General features: G+C 36.0%; 1 protein-coding gene across 1 annotated transcript; it reads left to right on the top strand.

Moving 5' to 3' along the window:
• The first annotated feature begins 884 nt into the window (after positions 1-884).
• Positions 885-21,895, top strand: traf7 (TNF receptor-associated factor 7). Its single transcript, XM_051106866.1, has 21 exons — positions 885-1,001; positions 2,360-2,492; positions 2,579-2,636; positions 6,140-6,225; positions 10,158-10,274; positions 10,413-10,505; positions 10,780-10,813; positions 12,560-12,743; positions 12,856-12,990; positions 13,104-13,321; positions 13,406-13,479; positions 13,575-13,623; positions 13,710-13,837; positions 13,931-14,013; positions 15,109-15,148; positions 15,235-15,351; positions 15,755-15,877; positions 17,936-18,055; positions 18,163-18,294; positions 18,372-18,491; positions 19,774-21,895. Exons 2-21 carry the CDS (start codon positions 2,397-2,399, stop codon positions 19,786-19,788), a joined length of 2,022 nt encoding a protein of 673 aa, XP_050962823.1. The 5' UTR covers positions 885-1,001; positions 2,360-2,396; the 3' UTR covers positions 19,789-21,895.
• The last annotated feature ends 1,503 nt before the right edge of the window (positions 21,896-23,398 follow it).

The raw sequence follows: 23,398 nt of genomic DNA, 5'->3' as shown, positions 1-23,398 counted from the left end.
TGTAATGAAGAAACAAACTCATCTACATCTAGGATGGCCTGAGTATTTTTTGTATGAATTGTTCCTTTAATCAAGATCTACAGACAACATAATAAATTAAACGTGGCAAACAATGTATAATGAGGTATATTTGCTTTCAGACTTTACTGATCTGCTGAGTGAATGTGAATTACAGAGGAGTTTAATTCATGTCCAGACTTAGGATCTGAGCAAACAGCACCCCCTTCCGTTTAACTAATTACCTCAATATGGTAGACCCAGAATTATACAGAAATGTAAGTTACATAACAGACTGACAAACATTTAAGAATATGCCGCTGTACACAAAAACGAAAATATACGCTGACAAAAAGCGTAACGTGACATTAGACACGTGCATGTTGAACTGGTCCAACTGTTGTACGTAAATGAATCTTTTAAGTATATGAATCAATGTTTTTAACAAAGATTGCGAGTAAACGAATCGGTTACTTGTATTCGCTTTCTCTTTTTTCATTGGAGCCTCTACTTTTTAAAGCATGGCTTGCTTTGTTGACTTAAAGAAATGCAGAAAGAATAGTGACATTTTAATAAGATTTATTGTTGAAGGACTTTGTGTTGAATCAGTTTCGCGAACCGAGTCCAATCACTCATTCATAACACAAAAGATTCTTGCAGCCACGTACTGGACTAATGATGCAACTGCAGGATTCAAAAGATTCGACTCACAATGTAAATATGAATCAAAATCCCCACTACTAATGTAAACGTTTGAGGTTTAAACTTTTAAACTGACTTGAAATATACCCAGTAAAAATCATGATCCAACTATATTAATCTCATCTTCTTAAATATTCAATAATCCTCGGCCGATTCCAGGAACTTGTTTGTGTCAGTTCCCGAAAATGAAGCGTATTCGCTGTTCCGCACTTCATTTCCCACAATCCTCTGGAATGTGCGTCTGGGTGTGTGAGAAAAAGATTAAAATTGGACCATCTGCAGACTTTGATTTAGCATCAATGGTGAGAACCTACTTTGTTTGGCTAAATAGACATGCGAGATGTTTCTTATGTCATCATGTCTTTTATAGCTAAGCTAGAGGTCTATCTAACTACATTTCGTAAAGCTAAATCTGGTGTTTTGTTAAAGCTGTTCGACAAGCCAACTTCGTCAGCTAGCCAACACAGCTAGCCAGCTCACTTCAGGCACGCGAATCACTAGTACATCATCAAACGTATCTGCTTGTTTGTCTTGTAGCATGCTTTACTGTTGTTAACATAGTGCGCTAAACATGTTATGCGTTTTGTTCGCATTTATCTGATGCTAACAGAAAAATGTCTACATTTTTAGCATTCACCCGCTAACAAAATCTTGGCTGTGTCTCAAAAGATAGTGAGCTGCGTTCTTTAACAACATTTTTGTCTATAATCGGTGCGTTTGGACATTCTGAATCTCGTTAATTGTGACATAAAGAAAGCTAAAACACTGATCTTGCGTCAGTTATGATGTTTGCGTTGCTAACATATAGTTCCGTACATGTTTATCTTGACACATGAAACGCTTTGATTTGTTTTGACGTTCTGTCGAAAAGAGTGTCTGCTTTTCTTCACAGCAGATATCCTTTAAATATATAATAAAAGAGCGTGTATCGCCACATATAAATCAACAACGTTTTTCGAGAATTGGTTTGTGACGCATGGACTTTTTTTTTTTTTTTTTTTTTTATTTTTTTAATTTAGGTTAGGTTGATAAGAATGTCAAATGAGACTATATTAGATATCTCAGCCTATTACAAACATGCCGACGTGTTATGTTGTACATTATGCATATAAATATACACACGCACATACATATGTGACCCTGGACAACAAAACCAGGGTCAGTTTTTGAAATTGAAATTTATCTAATACATCTAAAGCTGAATTAATATATGCTTTACATTGATGTATGGTTTGTTAGGATAGGACAATATTTGGCTGTGATGCAACTATTTGAAAATATAAAATCTGAGGGTGCAAAAGCATCAAAATATTGAGAAAATCGCTTTTAAAGTTTAAAATGAAGTTCTTAGCAATGCATATTACTAATCAAAAATTAAGTTTTGATATATTTACGGTAGAAAACTAACAAAATATCTTCATGGAACATGATCTTTACTTAATATCCTAAATTTTTTTGTGCCAAAAATCATTTTAATTTTGACCCATACAATGTATTGTTGGCAACTGCTACAAATACACCCCATGCTACTCAAGACTGGTTTTGTGGTCTAGAGTCTCACATGTGTTGTATGTGTGTTTTATGTATGTAAATGTGTGTGTCTTTAGATAGATATAATCTTTTGTCTGAAATGTGATTTCTTTTTCTCTTTTATCTACAGGCTGCAACAGATATTTTCTACTGGGCTTTGCTGTATTATGAGCTGTAGCAAACCATCGCGCTTCGATCGTTTCTCGGGAGGATCTGTGGCAGTTGCCACTATCACTGTACCTTCACCTGATATCAGCAACCGGGTAAGAACGAATGGGTACGAGTTATGTGCAGACTTCAGTGGAAAAAATTCTCATTGCATTCTTATTTCATATTCTTCTGTGTGCAGACCAAAATGGAAGCTGGCTTTGGATCCACGTTCCCAGCAGTCCCTCAAGTAGCAAAAGGTCAGTATTATGTGTTTGGCTACTTACAGTCAGATTAGAAGCTAATAAATATTTTAGAAGCTTAAAAACTAAAATAAGTAGAGATGCACCGATTGCAGTTTTCTTGGCTGATTTAATTTTTTTTTTTTTTTTTTTTTTTTTTTTGATAAGTGTGACATGCCGATACAGATTTTTGCCAGTTCCAGTTTTTTTTCTACAACTATATTTAACAACATAAAAACAAAAAAAAGTATTTACGTAATAAAAGAAACTATTAAACATTACAATTTATGATCATTCATAAACATTACAATTTATGATCATTCAAACGATTTGTTCAAATGGCTGGTTTATTCAAAAATGAGGAAACTGACTGTGATGGATGAATGGATTACGTAATCATTGACTCCCTGGATTTGTTAAAAAACGTGAATTCATTCAGAAACCCAACACTGCTGTGTTGCTCAGAGAAACACAACAGTTCTGCTGTGGCTTTTATTTGAACTATTTTTGTTAGTGAAATTGAGCAAAAAATTGAGTCAATATTGTGTCTAAAGTGTAAGTCTTGTTTATTGAACTACTATTGTATAAAATCAGTGTGACATTACCATTGTGCTAATATTTGGGTAAACCACAGTATGCATCTATAACCAGGGGTGCACATACAGTCATGTGAAAAAGTTAGGACACCCTATTGAATTCCATGGTTTTCCGTATCAGGACATCATTAAAAAAAACTGGTCCATGGCTGGTCTTAAAATTTTGAAAATGAAACCTCAGATGAACAACAACACATGACAAATTGCATCGTGTCATTATTTACTGAACAAAAATAAAGCCAGAATGGAAAAGCCATGTGTGACGGAGTTAGGACACCCTTACTGTTAACACTGGAATTAAGAGGGTAAATAACAGTCAATCACTGCTAATCAAACACCTTTGATTAACTGATCATCATCAGTCTGAGCGCCTCTATAAAAGCATAAGCTTTGGCAGTTTGCTGGTCTGGAGCCTTTAGGTGTGTGTTAACACAATGCCAAGGAGGTAAGACATCAGCAATCGTCTTAGAGAAGCACTTGTTGCTGCCATCAATCTGAGAAGAGTAATACGGCCATTTCCAAACAATCTGAAGTTTATTCACAAGTGGAAGACATTTAAAACAGACACCTCTCCTTCCAGGAGTGGACGTCCCAGAAAATTCACCCCAAGATCAGACCGTGTAAAGCTCAGAGAAATGGCAGACAACCCAAGAACTACACCTCAGACTCTACAGACCTCAGTTAACATGTTAAATGATAAAGTTCATGACAATACCATTAGAAAAATATGGGACAAAAATGGCATGTTTGGAAGGCTTGGCAGAAGAAAGCCTCTTCTGTCTAAAAAAAACCCCATTGCAGCACAGTTTAGGTCTGCAAAGTTGCATCTGAACAAAACACAAGTCTTCTAGAATAATGTCCTTTGAACAGACAAGACCGAAGTGGAGATGTTTGGCCATAACGCACAGCACCAAGTTTGGTGAAAACCTAAAGAGCATATCAACACAAACACCTCATACCAAAAGACAAGCATGCTGGAGGGGGGCTGATAATTTTGGGCTTGTTTTGTAGCCACAGGACCTGAGCACCTCACAGTCATTGAGTTGGCCATGAACTCCTCTGTATATCAAAGTATTCTAGAGTCAAATGCGAGGGCATCTATCCGACATCTAAAGTTGTAAAAATGATCCCAAGCACACCAGCAAATCTACAACAGAATTGCTGAAAAGAAAAGAATCAAGGTGTTGCAACAGCCCAGTCAAAGTCCAGAGCTCATCCTGACTCAAATGCTGTGGTGAGAGCTGTGCGAAAGCAAATGCCCACAAACCTCAATAAACTGGAGCAACATTGAAAAGAAGAGTGGTCCAAATTCCTCTAGAATGATGTGAGAGACTAATAAAGTCACACAGAAAATGAATGCTGCAAGTTATTGCTGCTAAAAGTGAATCTACAGGCAATTGACTCATAGGGTGTCCTAACTTTGTCACACATGGTCTTTCCCTCTTGGTTTTATTTTTCTTAAATAAATAATGATGCTGTGTGATATGTCATGTGATGACGTTTATCTGACAATTTATTTTCCAAATTTTAAGACCTCCCAAGGACCAGACAATTTTTTATTATGTCCTGATACAGAAAACCATGAAATTCAATAGGGTGTCCTAACTTTTTCACATGACTGTAAGTGGTCCGCATGCGCAACCAAAATAAGAGAATGCGCGGTGTAAATAAGTTCGGAGCATGGTTGATAGCTGTTAATGCACAATTACCATTTTTAGATCGACAAACTATAGTACTGTTTAAGATTTCTGTTGAAAGTAAAAGTATAGTTCTAGGCTATTCACTGTCGTGTTTAAAGCACAATACGAAAATGTGACATTTCATTCACTGACACTGTTCACTAAATGCTCTTCAATCAATCGGAAGCGCTAAACCCGGTGGGAGCGCGTATACTTGCTAGCTGGCAACTCGACAATATAAAAAAGTATATATTATCATTTTATTTTTGAGTTTACTGTAAAATAATTTTATTTTATACTCCATTTTTATTTTAAAATGTAATTGTATTGCCACACTTTATTTTGTTTATTATTTTATTAAAGAAAATAAAAATAAAAAAATAAAGTCCAATGATATTACCACTATTGTTAATATATTTTTAGAGTTCTATTTAATGTGTCACAGTATGTTCAGTGTGAGGACCAAACCAAATCTCCAGTTATTCTTATGAGAACCAGGCTAAAAATCGTATGTGCGCCTCTGTCTATAACTTTTGTTGTATAACATTTCTTTTGATTTTTGCATGAGTTTCTCTCTCACAGATCAGCAGGCTGCACGAGCCTCATGGCGTGACATAAATACAGTATCAGTCACCATTTACACTGAAAGTAATAAAATCAGAATCATTCATACACTTTAATCAGGCTTCTTGTCTGGATGGGCAAGTAAAGTTCTCTCTCACTTGCCCTCTTATAAAATCGAATTCTCCCAGACAATCGTTAATCAAGACCTGTGGTTCCCCCACGGTTTACTTTGGCCTTGCATGTAGTACTTATTGCAAACTTTGTGTCTTCTTCACTCACAGTGAAGAACTTTCACGGCAGCAACATGTTTACATGTGAATGCGAGTGTAGCTGTGACGTCAAAGTGGACTGGCTCAAAATCGGCAAGAAATGAAAAAATATGTCCGATTCCGGTCCCTGGCTGGTCGATCGGTGCATCTCTAAAAAATGACATTATAAGTGGTATAGCTGTATTGTAATGCATGGTACAGCTGTTTCAGAATTCCTAAAAAAAAAAATAAAGATTATCAAGTAGGCATTTGACATTTACATTTTGAGTGTTGTACCTCAAACCTCTGTGAAAAAAATTGCTGGTGTTGAAAATGACCTGGATCAGCATTGATTGTACAGAAATCCACGTGAGCGTTTGCCTAGCAACAAGGTTCAATCAGTCGCTTGTAACGCTTGTGCTCTTTCATTTCAGCGGAAACTAATTACAAACAGCATCGCAGAACCCCTTCATCCTCCAGCACTCTGACCTACTCCCCTCGTGACGACGATGATGGCATGGTAATCACGACGCCATGCCTTTTAAAAACAGCCAATCACATTTACATGGAAATCAAACACCTCCCTCACAATTTTGTCTTTGACGTAGATAATAGCAAGCTTTTGCACTAGCTTATTTGCTCTTTGGGCAGTGCTTAGTTTTTCATAACTGCATCTGGTAAATTATTCTTCTGTTTCTGTTTTTAGATTGTTTTTAGCACAGACTGTTTATGTGAGAGTGACCAAGCATACAGATTTTTTTATTATTTCCCACACAGCCATGGCATGAATACTTGCGTAAGCATAGACTGTTTTGCGGCTGTTAATGCGTGGCTAAGTGCAATTTTTTTTTTAATGGTAATTCAAATATTGCAATCAGATGTGGTTTTTTTTTTTTACCGAATTAAAGTGAGGTGTTTTCCTCTAGTTAACTGTTTCAGACATTCACAGGAAAGCTGATGTATGAGATAAGCTGAGGTAGTGGAATCAGATTAGTTTGTTGTTAGTTTGTTGTGCAAGAAAATTTTTACTGCTGTTTCTTTTTTGTAACACTGAGATGACATGTTTTCCTGGTTACAGCAAGCTCAAAGGTATCTTTGTAGGATCGGGTTTGTCTAGAAGGGAGTGTGTCTGATTCACTGTCTTTTTATAATGCTCAGGCGGGTATTCCAGAAAGCATAATTACTTATTCACATAAACCAACTTAGTCACATAAGGCCAGAACTCTTCTAACCCAAACCTTTGGTAGTTGTGGTTATCAGTTCAGAAACACAGCTGGGAGTAAGTTCAGTCAACTTAGAGAACATTCACGGTGAACACGCTAGGACTGCATCCGAACTTAAAGTAAGAAGCAGCGCTTCCTCATATCTTCTTTCTTCTTCTTTAGCAATTTACATTCACATGTATTGGGGAATTGTGTAATATTTTTTTTTTCTTTTTTTTTTTTTTAAATCTGTAGTCTTGAAAAGCCTTTCCTTGTATTTTTACTATAGAAACAGAATTATCTAGAAAATACCCTGTTGCAAAAAAAAAAACGCTTGTGGAAGCAGTGCAACGGTATGTGAGATGATAATAAAATACGTTGTAGATCATATGTGACCCTGGACCACAAAACCAGTCATAAGGGTCAATTTTTCAAAATTAATATATTTGGTTTGAAATACAACTATTTGAAAATCTGGAATCTGAGGGTGCAAAAATTCTAAATATTGAAAAATTCTACATATTAATTTTGACCCATACAATGTATTTTTGGCTATTGCTACAAATATACCCCAGCAACTTAAGACTGGTTTTGTGGTCCAGAGTCACATATAAATAAAATCTTATAGATTTATAAATAAAATCAACATTGTTATATTAGTGCTTTAAAATAAAATTGTGTAATGTAATGTGTGAAATCTGTCACTGAAGCCTCGTCAGTGCATTGAATACTTGTGAAGTCTAACCCTGAAACATAAACTGCTCTGGAGAAGCCCCGTTCACATCAAGAACAATAACTATAAAGAAGAATTATATTAGCGTCCACACCACCCCCAAATTCCATTTTTGTCCACTGTAATTTTTCTGGATTCCATTTTTTTCATTTTAATTTTACTATACTCTGTTTTAATGGCTAAATTAAAAAATGAAGTGTTTATTTGCAAAAACAGATAACTCCAATTTTTTTTTTTTTTTCAAAAATTATGTTTATGTTAGCATGTTTTTGTGTTTCATTGCGTTAGTTAGCTGTATTTTTTAGTCATTTTTTACCTAATCAAACAGATTAATTGGAATGTACAATGAAAAAACATGATTTTTGAAAATTGTTAAAAATGGATTTATCTGTTTTTGCGAATGAGCTCTTCAGATATTAATCAAAAACCATGTCTAATGAGTTGAAATCATGAAATGTAACAATCATGAAAAAATGACATATTTTAGGGCTTTATGAAATACGTTGTTTTTTTTTTTTTTTTTTTTTTTTTTTTTTTTCATTTTGTCAATTTCAGTTTTATTTTTGTCAAATTCTGTGTTTTCTAATTTTCTGGATTCCATTTTAATGGTTTTATTAAATTTTAATAACCAGAAGCATCTCTAATTAATTTTAAATAATTTATTATTGTTATTTTATTATTACATATATATATATATATTTACCAGAAAAATGTAAATACACAACACAGTATTTCTGGGAAAAAATAAATAAAAATAAATAAAAGTAAATATATGTGTGTGTGTGTGTGTGTGTGTGTGTGTGTATACACACACACATATATATATTTATTTTTATTTATTTTTCCCAGAAATACTGTGTTGTGTATTTACATTTTTCTGGTAAATTCTAGTAGACCAATTCTCCATTACCAATTATCCGGTAAATATTCTTAAAAAATTTATGTTTTACTTGTAATTTTATTAGTAGTAGTATTAGTATCATTACATTAAAGGGGTCATATGATGTTGCTAAAAAGAACATTATTTTGTGTATTTTGTGTAATGCATTGTTTACCGCATACTGTACAATATTGTTGCTCTTCTCTGCCCCACCTTTCTGAAATGCATCACAAAGCTAGCCATCCCGTGTGTTGTGATTGGCCGAATACATCACTCAAGCTTGTCAGGCGCCGTCAAGCATGTGACGGAAATGTAACGCCCCTTACCATGTTGTGATGCCGTGTCCCGGTGTGACAAGACAAAAGCAATCAAACCGATTATAAATGAGGCATTTGTTGGATCCAGTGAGGACATAATTACTGATTATAATGACTCATACTGTCTTTTTACATGTTGCATTGCGTTAACATAACACCATGTCTTCATTTGTGATCGCAGACACGACAAACAAGCAGCACTACACTGCTCAAACCCCGCGTTTGAATAGCCAGTAGCAAATTCTTTAAATATGAAAATGTACTTACAGGCTGTGAGTCAGAAATGCCAGATTTTACTTGCAAAGTGGAGTTGCACCACTTTATAGTGTGCACAGCTGGCATTGTAGGCTACTTTCCCAGATTCAGTAAACAGTCCTCCATGAAATGCGCTGCACACACTCGAATATTTGCATTGTACTGTTCTGGAACAGTGGTGTAAATATAACTTAACCACTGATTTCTAGTTGTTTACTCATTTAGTACTTTTGCTTTCGCAATGAAACACACAGCGTCTCCACAACATGGTACAGCGAGAATAAAAGTTTTTGCGTATGCATTTAGGCAGTGTAACACACATCTTCCCATACCATGATGTAGATTTGTGGGGCCGTGTTTGAATGAGCCATTTTAGGAAGGTGTGGCTGAGTCTTAACTATTATAAAGAATATCTCTGTGTTCGATACTTTAATCTTTGTGACTTTACAGATATTATATATGCACGAACAGCTTGTAACACTCCAAAGACAAAGGAAGACATGAAATTGCATCATATAACCCCCTTTAGTAATGTATTTCTGTCACAGTTTCTTCAAGTTAAACCAAACTTTTATTTTGATGGGTCACTTTAAAGACCTTTATTGATTATAGTTTTTCTCAAAGTTTTTTATTATAGATACGATTGTTATAGACTGATTATATTAATGTGTTCATGTGCTCATACATTGAAGTGTTAGAGCCTGAAAACGGCAAAAGCGTCACATACGCTTCAGTATGTTTGTAGTAAAAAGTAGTCTTTTTGCAGCTTAAAATTCACAGACTCTAGCCCATATTGCATTTTGGTTTATGTGAGCCGACCTGCTTTTGATTCATTAATCAAATAAATCCCAAATCTGGCAAATTCCGTGACGTTCCATTTTACCATTCCATTTCGAGATTCCGTCCATGTGTGAATAGGCCTAAAGTTGATATGGCTGAAGTTGAAACTTACCAATGTGAGGTTATCAGTTTACTTGTACATAAATGCTTTCCGGAATACCCCCAGATGTCATTTAAATACCCTTTAGAAAGTGTTGAGATGCAAATTTGCTTCTGTCCCCACAGCCGCCCATCAGTACCCCTCGTCGCTCAGACTCTGCCATCTCGGTTCGCTCTCTGCACTCCGAGTCCAACATGTCGCTGCGCTCCACCTTTTCCCTGCACGAGGAAGAGGAAGACACAGTGAGTGTCAGCAGTCTTCTGTTTCCTATTCACATGTTGATCTAGTACAGTGACGCAAAAGACTGACAGGCATACACCTGTGCCCAGCACGAGATTGACTTTCTCCCTCTCTCACCCACCCTCTCTTTTCCTACCCAGGAGCCACAGGTGTTTGCGGAGCAGCCCTCAGTTAAGCTTTGTTGCCAGCTGTGCTGCAGTGTGTTCAAGGACCCCGTCATCACCACCTGCGGAGTGAGTCACCCAGCCGTCCCCTCATTTCTCCCTCAGGATAGGGCTGTCTGTCATGATCTGGTTCCAGGCCACATATTGATTTCCTGTCAGCTTTGGCCGTGAACAGCACGCCTCATTGACCTGTTTCCTACGGCACTGTCAGGCCGTTGAACACCACAGTACAAGTGTCTGTTGAGAGATGAATTACACTTAAAATAGCTGAGTAGATGAAAATGAAAATTCAGCTTTTGTTCACTCTCATTGTGCTCTCTTTTCTCTTCCTTTGTCACCTCAGCACACATTCTGCAGGCGATGTGCCTTGACCTCAGGTAAGGATAGGATTTTTAATTTAACCATTTGTCTTGCTTTCACTTTTCCCATGATGACCATTTCTGCAAATAATGAGTTCTTTTTGTATGCTGTTGTACAGTTATGGTGACAAACTCTCTCTAAACTTCCCTGCACTCATATTTTAACTGATCTATTGGCCAAAAAAAAAAGAAAAACACAACATAAACATAAATTTGAGTGATAGCATTATTCTTTTTTTGTAGGTTTTATTGTAGGTATATACAATAATGTTGTGAATTCTTTTGGCCACAATAATCATGTAGTGAAAATCTGATTTTGTCTTCTGATTTAGATAGACAAACAGATAGACAAACTTCATCTGAGTGGAGAATTTACTATTCAGAATACATTTTTTTTTTTTTTACATCAAATAAAAACCAAAAAAAAAATGACTTGTACATGATGGGGTTTTTTTTGTGAGGTTATTGATTTTTATAGAAAACAGACAAAAATGTATTTTATGTAGAATAGTTTGTTTGTTTGTTTGTTTATTTATTTATTTATTTATTTATTTATATAAATGTTCCGTTATCACAAAAAAGGTTTTTTTTTTTTTTTTTTTTTTTTTCATTTTCATTATGGGGTGAAGGTGGAGACACACCTACACACTACCAGTCAAAAGATTTTGAACCGTAACATTTTTTTGTAAAGAAGTCTCTTCTGCTCACCAAGCCTGCATTTATTTTATCCAAAATACAGCAAAAACAGTAAATTTTTATAATATTTTTTACTATTTAAAATAACTAGTTTCTATTTGAATGTACTTTAAAATGTAATTTATTTCTGTGATTTCAAAGCTGTCACACGATCCTTCAGAAATCATTCTAATATTCTGATTTGCTCAACAACATTTATTATTTTTATTGTTATTATGTTAAAAACAGCTGAGTAGAATTTTTTTAAGGTTTCTTTGATGAATAGAAAGCTCAGAAGAGCAGCATTTATCTGAAATAGAAATATTTTTTAATATTATAAATGTCTTTGTCACTTTTGATCAATTTAAAGCATCCATGTTAATATATATATCCATGTTAATAATTTATCTTTTCCAAAAAAAAAAGAAAAAAAAAATGACACTGACTCCAAGCTTTTGAATGATTAGTGTATAATGTTGCAAAGGCTTTTTATTTGAGAGAAATGTTGATCTTTGGAACTTTCTATTCATCAAAGAATCCCGAAAAAATGTTCTCAGCTCAATGTTGTTACTAATAACAATAAAAATGTTTCTTGGACAGTTTCTTGGAGTAATGATGCTGAAAATGTATGTTTGATCACAGGAATAAATACATTTTAAAATATTCAAATAGAAAGCAGTTATTTTTTTAAATGGTACAAATGTTTCACAATAGTACTGCTTTTGCTGTATTTTGGATCAAATAAATGCAGGCTTGATGAGCAAAAGATAATTAAAAAAAAAACATTAAAAATCTTACTGTTCAAAAACTTTTGACTGGTAGTGTGTGTGTATATTATTTTTATGAGCATTTTAGTAGAAGTGAAACGGGAATTGTGAAAGAAAATGAAGAGATCGGAATACCTCTGAAATTCATTTGAATATTTATGTGATGCTTCTAAATTCACTCAAGTTAATTTTGAACCAAGTGCAGGTCTTTAGCTCAGTTCCTCTTTCATTTCCTGTCCATGCTAAATCTTTCATTCCATTTTCTTTGTCTGAGTTTTCGACAGTAGCTTTTTTGTTTTACCAATAACCTGCGTTTCTACAGAGAAATGCCCCGTGGACAATTCCAAGCTCACGGTGGTAGTGAATAACATCGCGGTGGCCGAGCAAATCGGGGAGCTTTTCATCCACTGCAAGTACGGCTGTCGGCCAGCTGCCTCGGGCAAACCCGGTGCCTTTGAGGTTGACCCACTTGGCTGTCCTTTCACCATCAAGCTCAGCACCAGGAAGTGAGTACGCCGGTTCATTGGCTTTCACAATATCAGCGTTTCATTTCTATTGTTGCGACATAGTCATGAGTCATGCGAAGGGAGTGTAATGACTTTGGATTACTTGCGGCAGAGATCATGAAGTAAGCTGTGACTACAGACCCGTTCGCTGTCCCAACAACCCCAACTGTCCTCCATTGCTCACCATGAACCTGGAGGCCCACCTGAAGGAGTGTGAACACATTAAGTGCCCTCACTCTAAATATGGGTATGGTAGTTTGAAAAAGCTAACATTGTTTCGTTACAGTTTTGTAGGTAAGGAAATAAAACAGCCTTGAAATAATCTCTGCCGACTTTTTTTTTTTTTTTTTTTTTCTCCAGTTGCACCTTCATCGGCAATCAGGACACGTATGAGACGCACCTGGAGGTGTGTAAGTTCGAAGGGCTGAAGGAGTTTCTCCAGCAGACGGACGACAGGTTCCATGAGATGCAGGTGACACTGGCACAAAAGGACCAGGACATCTCGTTCCTGCGCTCTATGCTGGGCAAACTCTCTGAGAAACTAGACCAGCTGGAGAAGAACTTGGAACTCAAGTTTGGTGAGAAAACAAACTCTTAACTGCTTACTGTTTTTAAGCCAAAAGATGCATGAATGTTGGTCTTTTCTTGTGCTAATGTGGCAGATGTGCTGGATGAGAACCAGAGCAAGCTCAGTGAAGATCTGATGGAGTTCAGGCGAGATGCTTCTATGCTGAACGTTGGTCTATTTTCACTCTGGTTTTCGCCAAATTAAGACGTACGACTGTTGTGTTTTAATATTAAGAGCTTTCTAACCCATCCCTCCTTTTGCAGGATGAACTGTCCCACATCAATGCCAGGCTCAATATGGGTATACTAGGCTGTGAGTGTCTCTTTCTCATTTATACTTCTAATTTCTCTGAGCATAATGTAATATGTCATTGTCTCACTGTATGAAATGTTTTGCAGCTTACGACCCACAACAGATCTTCAAATGCAAGGGTACTTTTGTGGGTCACCAGGGTCCGGTGTGGTGTTTGTGTGTCTATTCTACCGGTGATCTTCTCTTTAGTGGGTCATCAGATAAGTCCATCAAGGTAATTTAACATGCCATTAGTTTTCTGTTGCTTTTGTTTATGTGCAGCCCTCTTCGTCTGGATAAATTGCTTGTACTTCTGTGCTCCATGTAGGTTTGGGACACATGCACCACATATAAGTGCCAGAAGACCCTTGAGGGCCATGATGGCATAGTTTTGGCATTATGCATTCAAGGGTAAGCATTTTAAATTCAGTCATAAATATTTGAACAAATAAAAATACACTACCAGTCAAAAGTTTTTGAACAGTAAGATTTTCAATGTTTTTTCCACAAGTCTCTTATGCTCACTAAGCCTGCATTTATTTGATCCAAAATACAGCAAAAACAGTAACATTTTGAATTTTTTACTATTTAAAAAAAGTTTTCTATTTGAATATATTTTAAAATGTAATTTATTCCTGTAATCAAAGATATATTTTTCATTATTCCATTTTTTTTTTTTTTTTTTGGGGGGGAAAGAAATGATAGAAATTAATACTTTTATTTTACAAGGATGCTTAAAATTGATCAAAAGTAATGATAAAGACATTTCTAATGTTACAAAAGATTTCTATTTCAGGTAAATGCTGTTCCTTTGAACTTTCTGTTTATCAAAGAAACCTGAAAGAATCTACTCAGCTATTTTTAACAATAATAGTAAAGTTTTTTGAGCAGCAAATAGAATAGAATATCAGAATATTAGAATGATGTCTGAAGGATCATGTGACTGGAGTAATGATGCTAAAAATTCAGCATTGAAATCACTGGAATAAATTACATTTTAAAATATATTCAAATAGAAAACAGTTATTTTAAATAGTAAAAATATTTCAAAATGTTACTGTTTTTGCTGTACTTTGGATCCAAAAATACAGGCTTGGTGAGCAGGAGAGATTTTTTTTTTTAGAAAACATTTAAAAACTTTTGACTGTAGTGTAAGTAATTAATGTATTGCGAATTGCTACATATAAATATTATGTTACAGTGTTACAAATAAATGTGTAAATATACAGTAAGTTATTTCTTTTTTTATGTATATTTATTTATTTGTGTAAAAATTACACAAATGAGCTATAAAGTCAAAAAAGGATACAAAATTGACCCAATTCATTTTTTCAGGTTACGTTGTTGCAGAAAAAAAAAAAAAGTTTTTGCTATCTTTCAAATGTAAAACAACCTTAATTGTAATTGTGAAAGTAAAATAAATGGGTTTCAAATGTCGTTTCATTCTGGCATTAATTGGACAGTGGGTTTTGTAAATGTGTTGTTTTTTGTTTTTTTTTGCTACAGGAACAAGCTGTACAGTGGTTCAGCTGACTGCACCATCATTGTAAGTGTCCCTGCAATGCATTTATCAAACTGTTCATCACATGGTCCATGTGCATCTAATGCAGATATGTGCTTGCTCTCCCTTAGGTTTGGGATATCCAGACTTTGCAGAAAGTGAACACCATCCGGGCCCATGACAACCCAGTGTGCACTCTGGTGTCCTCACACAACATGCTATTCAGCGGCTCTCTCAAAGCCATTAAGGTCAGTTTTGAAGAGAAGATGTGCGTGTCTACAGACGCAAGCCCAATCAGGCAGCTAATATTGAGCTTTATTCTGCCCCATTTGTTGATGTGCATGTTAGCCGTGTACGGTTTTCTTAAAGTGATGTGAAGGATGCGATCGGTGCTTCAGCAGAGCAGTGAAAAGCACAGACTTAAGTTACTGAGGCACGAGTGGAGCAGAATTAGATCCACTTGGCTCCGAGAGCCCGTCTGAAGAGCGCACGCTGAGCTCGTATCACCATGGTGATGTGTGGGAGGAATGAGGGAGTGGAGGCTTGAAAGTAGAATGATCTCATCTCTCTGGGACTTTCCAGTTTACCAATTCTGAATGTTCTTCAAGTGATTGGACATCTTTCTCCCTCTTGTTCTCTGTTCCTCCATAGGTGTGGGATATTGTGGGCACGGAGCTGAAGCTAAAGAAGGAACTAACTGGCTTGAATCACTGGGTTCGAGCTCTGGTTGCTTCTCAGAATCATCTGTACAGCGGATCTTATCAAACCATAAAGGTTAGAAGTGTTAAACTTTGAACTGCTTCAAAAACGCCCAGGTTTGGTCATAAATTACCATATGCATACTGATAAATTAGATTGTCAGCTTTCATATCCAGGCATGCTCATAAGGACAAGACATAATAAACAGTTGCAAAATCACTAAAATAAATAAGAATTATTTAAATTTTATGTTTTGGATGACTTGTGTCCTTTACTGTTGTGTATGTATGTGTATGTATATATATATATATATATATATATATATATATATATATATATATATATATATATATAAATTTTTAAAAAATTTTTTTAATAAAATGATACTATATAGGTAACTAATAGAAAACAAAAACTGCCAGAAGATGGCAGAAAATGTATTAATGAGTAAGTTGTTCATTCATTCAATCTGTTTGTTTATTCATTTTGAAATATAACACTATTTATTTCTTATTCATTGATTTGTTGAATAAAAACAATATCAAATTTGTACTCGTGCTTTTCGGCATAGAAAGTATACTATGTGCGGAGAGCACGGACTTGAACCACTGTCTTATCTTACCATCATTTGTGATGGAGGTGGCGTTTACTGGGTTTTGCATCTAAAATCTTCATATCCACCTCATTTGTCCCAATAAAGTGGGCGTGGCCATTTGTAAATTTTATGGGTGTGTCTCCCAGTCTCATTCGCATCCAGCTATTTTTAGCTGTACAAAACAGCTCGTTTTGCTGCTTGATATTGCAAACTGTTGTTTTACCACATTATTTTAATGTATTATCTTAATTATGAACACGCTGCTTTGTAGTGCAAACAGTTTTTCTGTTTACTGCACGTTGTTGTTGTTCTCGTTATTTACCTATAGTGGCTAATGAACCGGAAGTCTCACCCATAAGCTTACTTGCACGTTGAAGAATAAGATGGATATATAGATATTCAATTTTTGTGACCGGATTCTGCAATTCCCAATTTTGCTAGTTTCTGTGATATTCGGCATTATGCAGGAAATTCCTTTTTATTCAGTGATTCTGTCCTCATTTTCAAGGGCCCTGTAATCATGTAACAGTAACATTACAGTTTACATTATAAGTTCTTTTACTGTTCAGTCTTACTGGTAAAGAAGAGAGCAGTTCTCTGAGTTGTTTATAAAACCAGATCAGACAGACAAACCAAAGCTGCTTGTTGTCTCAAGTTGTCTAATTAAGACCCCAGAGATCTCAGACAGGAAGCTGACTGCAGACTGCTGCAAATGTCCACAGAGGGAGTAACAAATAGATACAAACACTCCACTATCACTATAAATTGCAACAGTGACCATTGCTTTTTCAGCAGACGATGTTGTGAAATAATATTTCCCATTCATTGCTTCCGTAGTGTTTTTAAAAAATTATTTAATAAAGAGTTTTTACGCAATGAACCAAACAAACTAACTCTGGGATGAATTACAACATTGCAACCTTTAATTTAAACAAAAAGTAGTTCTTGAAAATTAGAGGAAAAAACGAAAGGGAAAAATCAGTGTGACAGACGGCAAAGAGGTACACAGCCCACAAAGCACTGCAAATGATGCAATAAAATAAAAAAAGATATTGTAACATATGGTGTAACATGCATTTTGTAGGATCCCTCCTATTTTGGTAAAATAATTAACATTTTGCAGATTCTGCAAGGTGTATGTAAATGTTTGACTTCAACTGTATATTTGAAATATTGAATATTTAAAAATATACAAAGATTCAAGTTGTATTAGATTGAGAGTGTAGGGAGACTCAATTGCATCATTTGCATGTTCTTCACACTGAGTGTGGGGGTTGTTGTCGAGCTTTTTTTGCACTCTTCTCGTTTTCATGGTAACAGTGACTTCTCTAATTGGTTGATCCAAGGAGAATCTCTACAAATTTATGGGTAGTGTAGTTCTCCCCCAGTAATTTGGCTATTGATTTTTATTTTATTCATTTATTTTATTTATTATGGACACATTCTTTTAATGTCTCATGCAGAACTTAAGGTGCATACTATCTAGTGTCAATAAATGAAATGGATTTTTGTAAAATGAATATGCTGTTTCCCCTCAGATCTGGGACATCCGTTCTCTGGAGTGTGTCCATGTGCTTCAGACCTCTGGAGGCAGTGTGTACTCCATTGCAGTCACCAATCACCATATAGTTTGTGGCACCTATGAGAACCTCATTCATGTAAGTAGAATTCATCTCTACATCCTGTAGATTACAAAGTCTTGGAAAATCTGAAAATGTCAGGACATTATTAAAATTGTGATTTCTCCTCTTTCCCTTTGTATAAGGTTTGGGACATTGAGTCCAAAGAGCAGGTGCGGACGTTGACGGGCCATGTGGGCACAGTGTATGCCCTGGCTGTCATCTCAACCCCTGATCAGACCAAAGTGTTCAGTGCCTCCTATGATCGCTCTCTCAGGGTAAGGACAAGGCTTGAGTTTGGGGGTGTGAAATATAGGGATTTGTGCCAACCCTTTTGATTATTGTACCTATGCAGGTGTGGAGCATGGACAACATGATCTGTACCCAGACTCTTCTGCGGCACCAGGGCAGCGTAACAGCGCTTGCTGTGTCCAGAGGAAGACTCTTCTCCGGAGCTGTAGACAGCACCGTAAAGGTCAGAGATTTTTGCAATGAGTGTGGGGGATGCTGCTTTGAAACTGTAGTGTAACTTGCCAAGATATGGTGTACTTTTTGTACTTTAAAGGGATACAGGGTTTCTGCGGGTCTTAAAAAAAGAGTCTTAAAAAGTCTTAAATCAGTTTTCTGTGAATTAAGGTCTTGAAAAGGACTTGTGAAAGTGAAGTGAAAGCGTAATTTCTGTGCTACATGGGTTAGGTCGCTCAATATTCATTAAACGATACACATTAGATGGCAGTATGTGCTGCTTTATCTGTCAGTCACCTGAAGAAGAACTTGTCGTTTGGATTTTTTTTATAGTAATAAAAATCATTTAGTTTAGTTAGAGAACAGACAATACAATTAACTGAACGTGGCCGGCTGCTCAATGCAGTGTGCCGAATGACTTTTTTTTTTTTTGGGTTACATAGTGTTTACTGATTTTTCAGTTTTGTATACCTATTTAAACTTTGTGTAAGTTATTATTTTATATATTTTATAAAGTAAAATGTGCACAACGCTTTTAACGAAGGAAAGCAAGGAAAAGAGGGAAAACTCAAACAAGCTAAAAACAAAAAATTGCTAGATGCTGAATTGCTGCTAATTTGAAAGTGAAAGTAAAACTCGAACTATACTTTGTTTTCCATTTGATTTTTTTTTTTTTTTTTTTTTTTTTTTTTTTTCCTGAAATTTTCTTTAGTTGGTCTTAAAGTCCTAAATTTACCCTCATAAAACCTGCAGAAACCCTGAGGGATAGTTAAACCAAAAATAAATTTCTGTCATTAATTGCTCAACCTCATGTTGTTCCAAACTCGTAAGACCTTTGCTCATCTTTAGAACAAAAATTAAGATATTTTTGATGAAATTCGAAATTCAAAGGCCCAGAAAGGTAGTAAAGACATTGTTAAAATAGTTGAAGACCAACACAAAGAGAAGAAATTGTTGAACAAGTCACTTTTTTTTCCTTCGTGAGCAAAAAGTATTTTTGTAGCTTCAACCACTGCTGTCACATGGACTGTTTTATCCATGTCCTTACTATCTTTCTGGGTCTTGAATGTGGATGTTATATTGCTGTCTATGAAAAAAGCTCTCGGGTTTCATAAAAAATATCTTAATTTGTGTTCTGAAGATGAATGAAGGTCCTCACGGGTTTGATACAACAGATGTCACATATAATCAATACTGTGTGCATCATTCCTTAAACCCTTTTCTACTGAAATCAGATCTATTTGATTCACTCTATATGAGCTCTAACAGTTTCTTCTGTTTCCTCTTCTTAGGTGTGGACGTGCTAAATGTGACCGCTAATCATTATTAGTTGTCAGCATGTTAAATAAACACTTCACGAATCTCCTGGAACTCAGAAACATGAACTCTGATGCACAGACTTATAGTATGAATAAGAATATTATTCAAGAGAACATTACAACATACTTTGAAGCAGAAATGTTTTTATTCTGTACCCTGTGGACTTGGGTGTCTGTCCCGTGTGAATTTTGCAGTAAACTGTTAGACAAAGACGCCTTGCTTCGTGCGTTGGATGGATGTTGCTTGTTTGCTTTCCACTTACTGGACATCTCGACAGCAAACAGAACCTCCAGACCTTCAGTGTTTATGAAGACCCGGCAGAGCGCAGCCAGCATACGTCATGAACATGACAACACTGTATTTTATATACATAAGAGCATTTCCTATGAAAGTATAATTTAGATTTGGTATGACTTCAGCTCTGCAAATGAAGCTGAATCCAGTCTAAGGTCATGTTCTATGAAAATCGTGGAAAAGTTGCTGCGTCAGTGGCCTCAGCGATGACTGTTGAACTTTGACTTTTATGAGTGAGTGCCTAAGCTTTAGTCTGACGCCAGTGGAGATGCATGGAATGACCATCATCCCAAGGGCTGAATGAAGACGTACACTACACCAACTTGGGCCTGAAACAGCAGAGCATTGTTTTGGATAACACAGTGCCCGTGTTTTTAATTGCAGATTTGACAGTGCCAACTGAGCGCCTGGAACTGCTCAGATATTTTCTAACTGCCTGATGACTGATGTGAAACCTTTGTATGACCTACTCATCCATCATGCTTTTATGTAAATAATGCAATGTTTCCTTACCAAAGGTGCAAATGCTTCATGCATGGTTCCATGTTTGCCATGGAAGCCAGAATTTGCCCATGCAAATCTAGCAAGACTTTTATAATGTAATTCATGCTAGTTACATAGTCATTTTGAACTGAATAACAGTAATTCTAATTAGTTTGATGAGTGTAAAGCACTTAATTCATCACTAAGCATCCCAGCATAACTTTCAAGAAGAATTGAGGTCAGTGAAGTAGAAGGGAACACTGTGTTGCATTAGTGTGAAGTTGAGTTCCTCTCTCAGCATAAAGTGATAATTCACCCAACATGACTTTTTTTGTTGTTTGTTTTTGTCACATTTTATATGACTTGCTTTTTTTATGTGGAACATATAAATATTTTGAGACATTACATTTCTTAAAAAACGGTTTTAAACAACATGATGGTGGGTAAATTGACAGAACATTCATTTTTGGGTGAACTGTCCGTTTAACCTGAAGTGTACTAGGTAAGTCAATGCTAATCTAAGACCGAAGGCATAAAACAGCTGCTATTTTTGTGGCATGGAGATACTCCAGCTCCAGACATTTAGGACAACTGAAGTAACGTTAATAACAGATTTCAGTATTTTTCCCTCACTAAAAGGATAATTCACCCCTAAATGAAAATTCTGTAATTAATTACTCATTACTCTCATGTCCTTAAGAACTGTCCGTGAGAACTTCTTCGGAACACAAATGAAAAAGTTTTTGATGGAATCCGAGTGCTTGCTTCTGACCCTGCATAGACAGCAACGGTGTACCACGTTCAAGGCCCAGAAAGGTAGTAAGAACGTCGATAAAATAGTCGATATGACATCAGTGGTTCAACCGTAATTTTATGCAGCTACGAGAATGATGGACCAAACAACGACCAATTTTCAACGTCGATTTTTGGGCTAAAAAAAAGTCTGTGACAGGCCGACCTGATTTAGCCCGAAAATGACGTCCAAATGACGTTTGGTGCTGGATGGGCTCGGATTTAATCAAATATATCTTAATTTGTGTTCTGAAGATGGTTTTTTGGGTTTGGAAATGACGAGAGGTGTGAGTAATTACTGACAATTTCCATTTTCAGGTGAATCAGATCGATTTAAGCTTGTGAGAGGATATGAGGTTGAGACTCTGTTCCAATGCCAGCTGAAAACAGATACTTGTAAAAAATACAGAAACTTTTAATGCTTGTTTTGAGTGAACTATGAGTCATTTGAGGCTATTACCCCTCACATAATGTGGCGTTGACTCCCTCTAGTGTCCTTAATACATTTTGAGCTAAATAAATCTGTGAGGGGCTGTGTGGCCCTTTGGTACTAGCTTGTTAGCGCTTAGTATGTTATATGTTAACTATTAATGAAACACTGTGGTGTTGAGAAGTTTCCAGCTGGATTGTTGGTGTTCAGTAACTGGACGGCTATGAGAGCGTTTGTATATAATGTTTATTTAGAGCAGGTGGCTGTTGATGCAGTCACTGCAAGCACACCACTGTTCCCAATGCCAGTCACAGCAGGTATCATACAAGTCAATGGCAGAACATCAACACAATATACAGCCTGCACACATTGAGCAGTGCAGATTTCTTTTTCTTTTCATTTTTTTTTAAATGTCTCTGCAAATAGGATGGAATTGAAAACAGCTTTCATTATTAAATAACATCTTGCACCAACAATAAGTTTGACTTCAGTGTTTTCAGAATTTCATTATTTTTCATTGTTTTTTTTTTTCTCTGGTATTAAAAAAGACGAAAGAAAAAAACAAGCAAACATGACAAGAAAATGACAGAATGAGAACTTGAAAGTGGACAAAACCAGTTTTAAAATAAAGATGACGATTCACAGTGACAAACATCCAGCTATATACACAGAAGGAAGGGGGACAGGGCCGTAACAACTCAATTAACACTGGATCGACACCCAGTCCTTTGAAGCGATAGGCATGATGAAGCTTTTATAAAAGCCATTCCCATGCCAGACATCTGCGCTCTGTCCACAGAGCAGACCGCAACGAAAAGGGATGTAACTCTGAACACCTGGTGGACAAAGACCGGCCGCATATCCTCCACACATGAAAGACAAAAAGAAAATAACTAAAGCAAGGCACATACATGTTTTAAAAAAACCATAACATTTGCATAATATACAACTTATTTCATCTGAAGACATGGCAGTCAAAAAACTTATCACAAAAAGCTACCTTAAAAAAGAAAACTGGAGTTCTAAAAAAATGACCATTTACAATTCATTTAAAACACTTTGAGCCAAGAAGACACTTTAAACTTTTATCTCAAATATTTGCAGTTTCATCAACAAGCCCTCTTGATGCTTCATCATTAAATACTTGTTGAAAACATCTATAATAATCTCTGTTCATAACTTAAATATTACAAATGTTTTTCTGAGAACCGGGGAAGGGATTACGCATATATGGAGCTACTGAAAGCGTGTAAAGCATCGTGGGACTTAACACAACTACTTTTCTTGCTTGCGTCCCCTTCCTTTGGGCCCTTTCTTTAATTACATTTAAGATCGTTGTGATACTGTGACGATTCTAATAATGAGCAGGCAGATTGTCATGGCAACAAAGACGGTTAAAGATAATGAGAGACTGTGAGTTTGCTGGCAATGAGATAATGACATTCAGAGGCTTGCAAGAGGTTCAGTGTGACCGTTGTGCTGTCATAACAGCGAACTGCGCTCTCACTGTAAATGAGAGAGCATGGCATCTGGAAACATCTTATGTCCACAGAGACCAAACTTTACAACTGTAAAAGCATCACTCAGTCTACCCTCAA

This window comes from Labeo rohita, chromosome 3 (assembly GCF_022985175.1).
Source record: "Labeo rohita strain BAU-BD-2019 chromosome 3, IGBB_LRoh.1.0, whole genome shotgun sequence".
NCBI classification, from domain to species: Eukaryota; Metazoa; Chordata; class Actinopteri; order Cypriniformes; family Cyprinidae; genus Labeo; species Labeo rohita.
The sequence above is the reverse complement of the archived record's forward strand: the minus strand, read 5'-3'. Positions and strand labels throughout refer to the sequence as shown.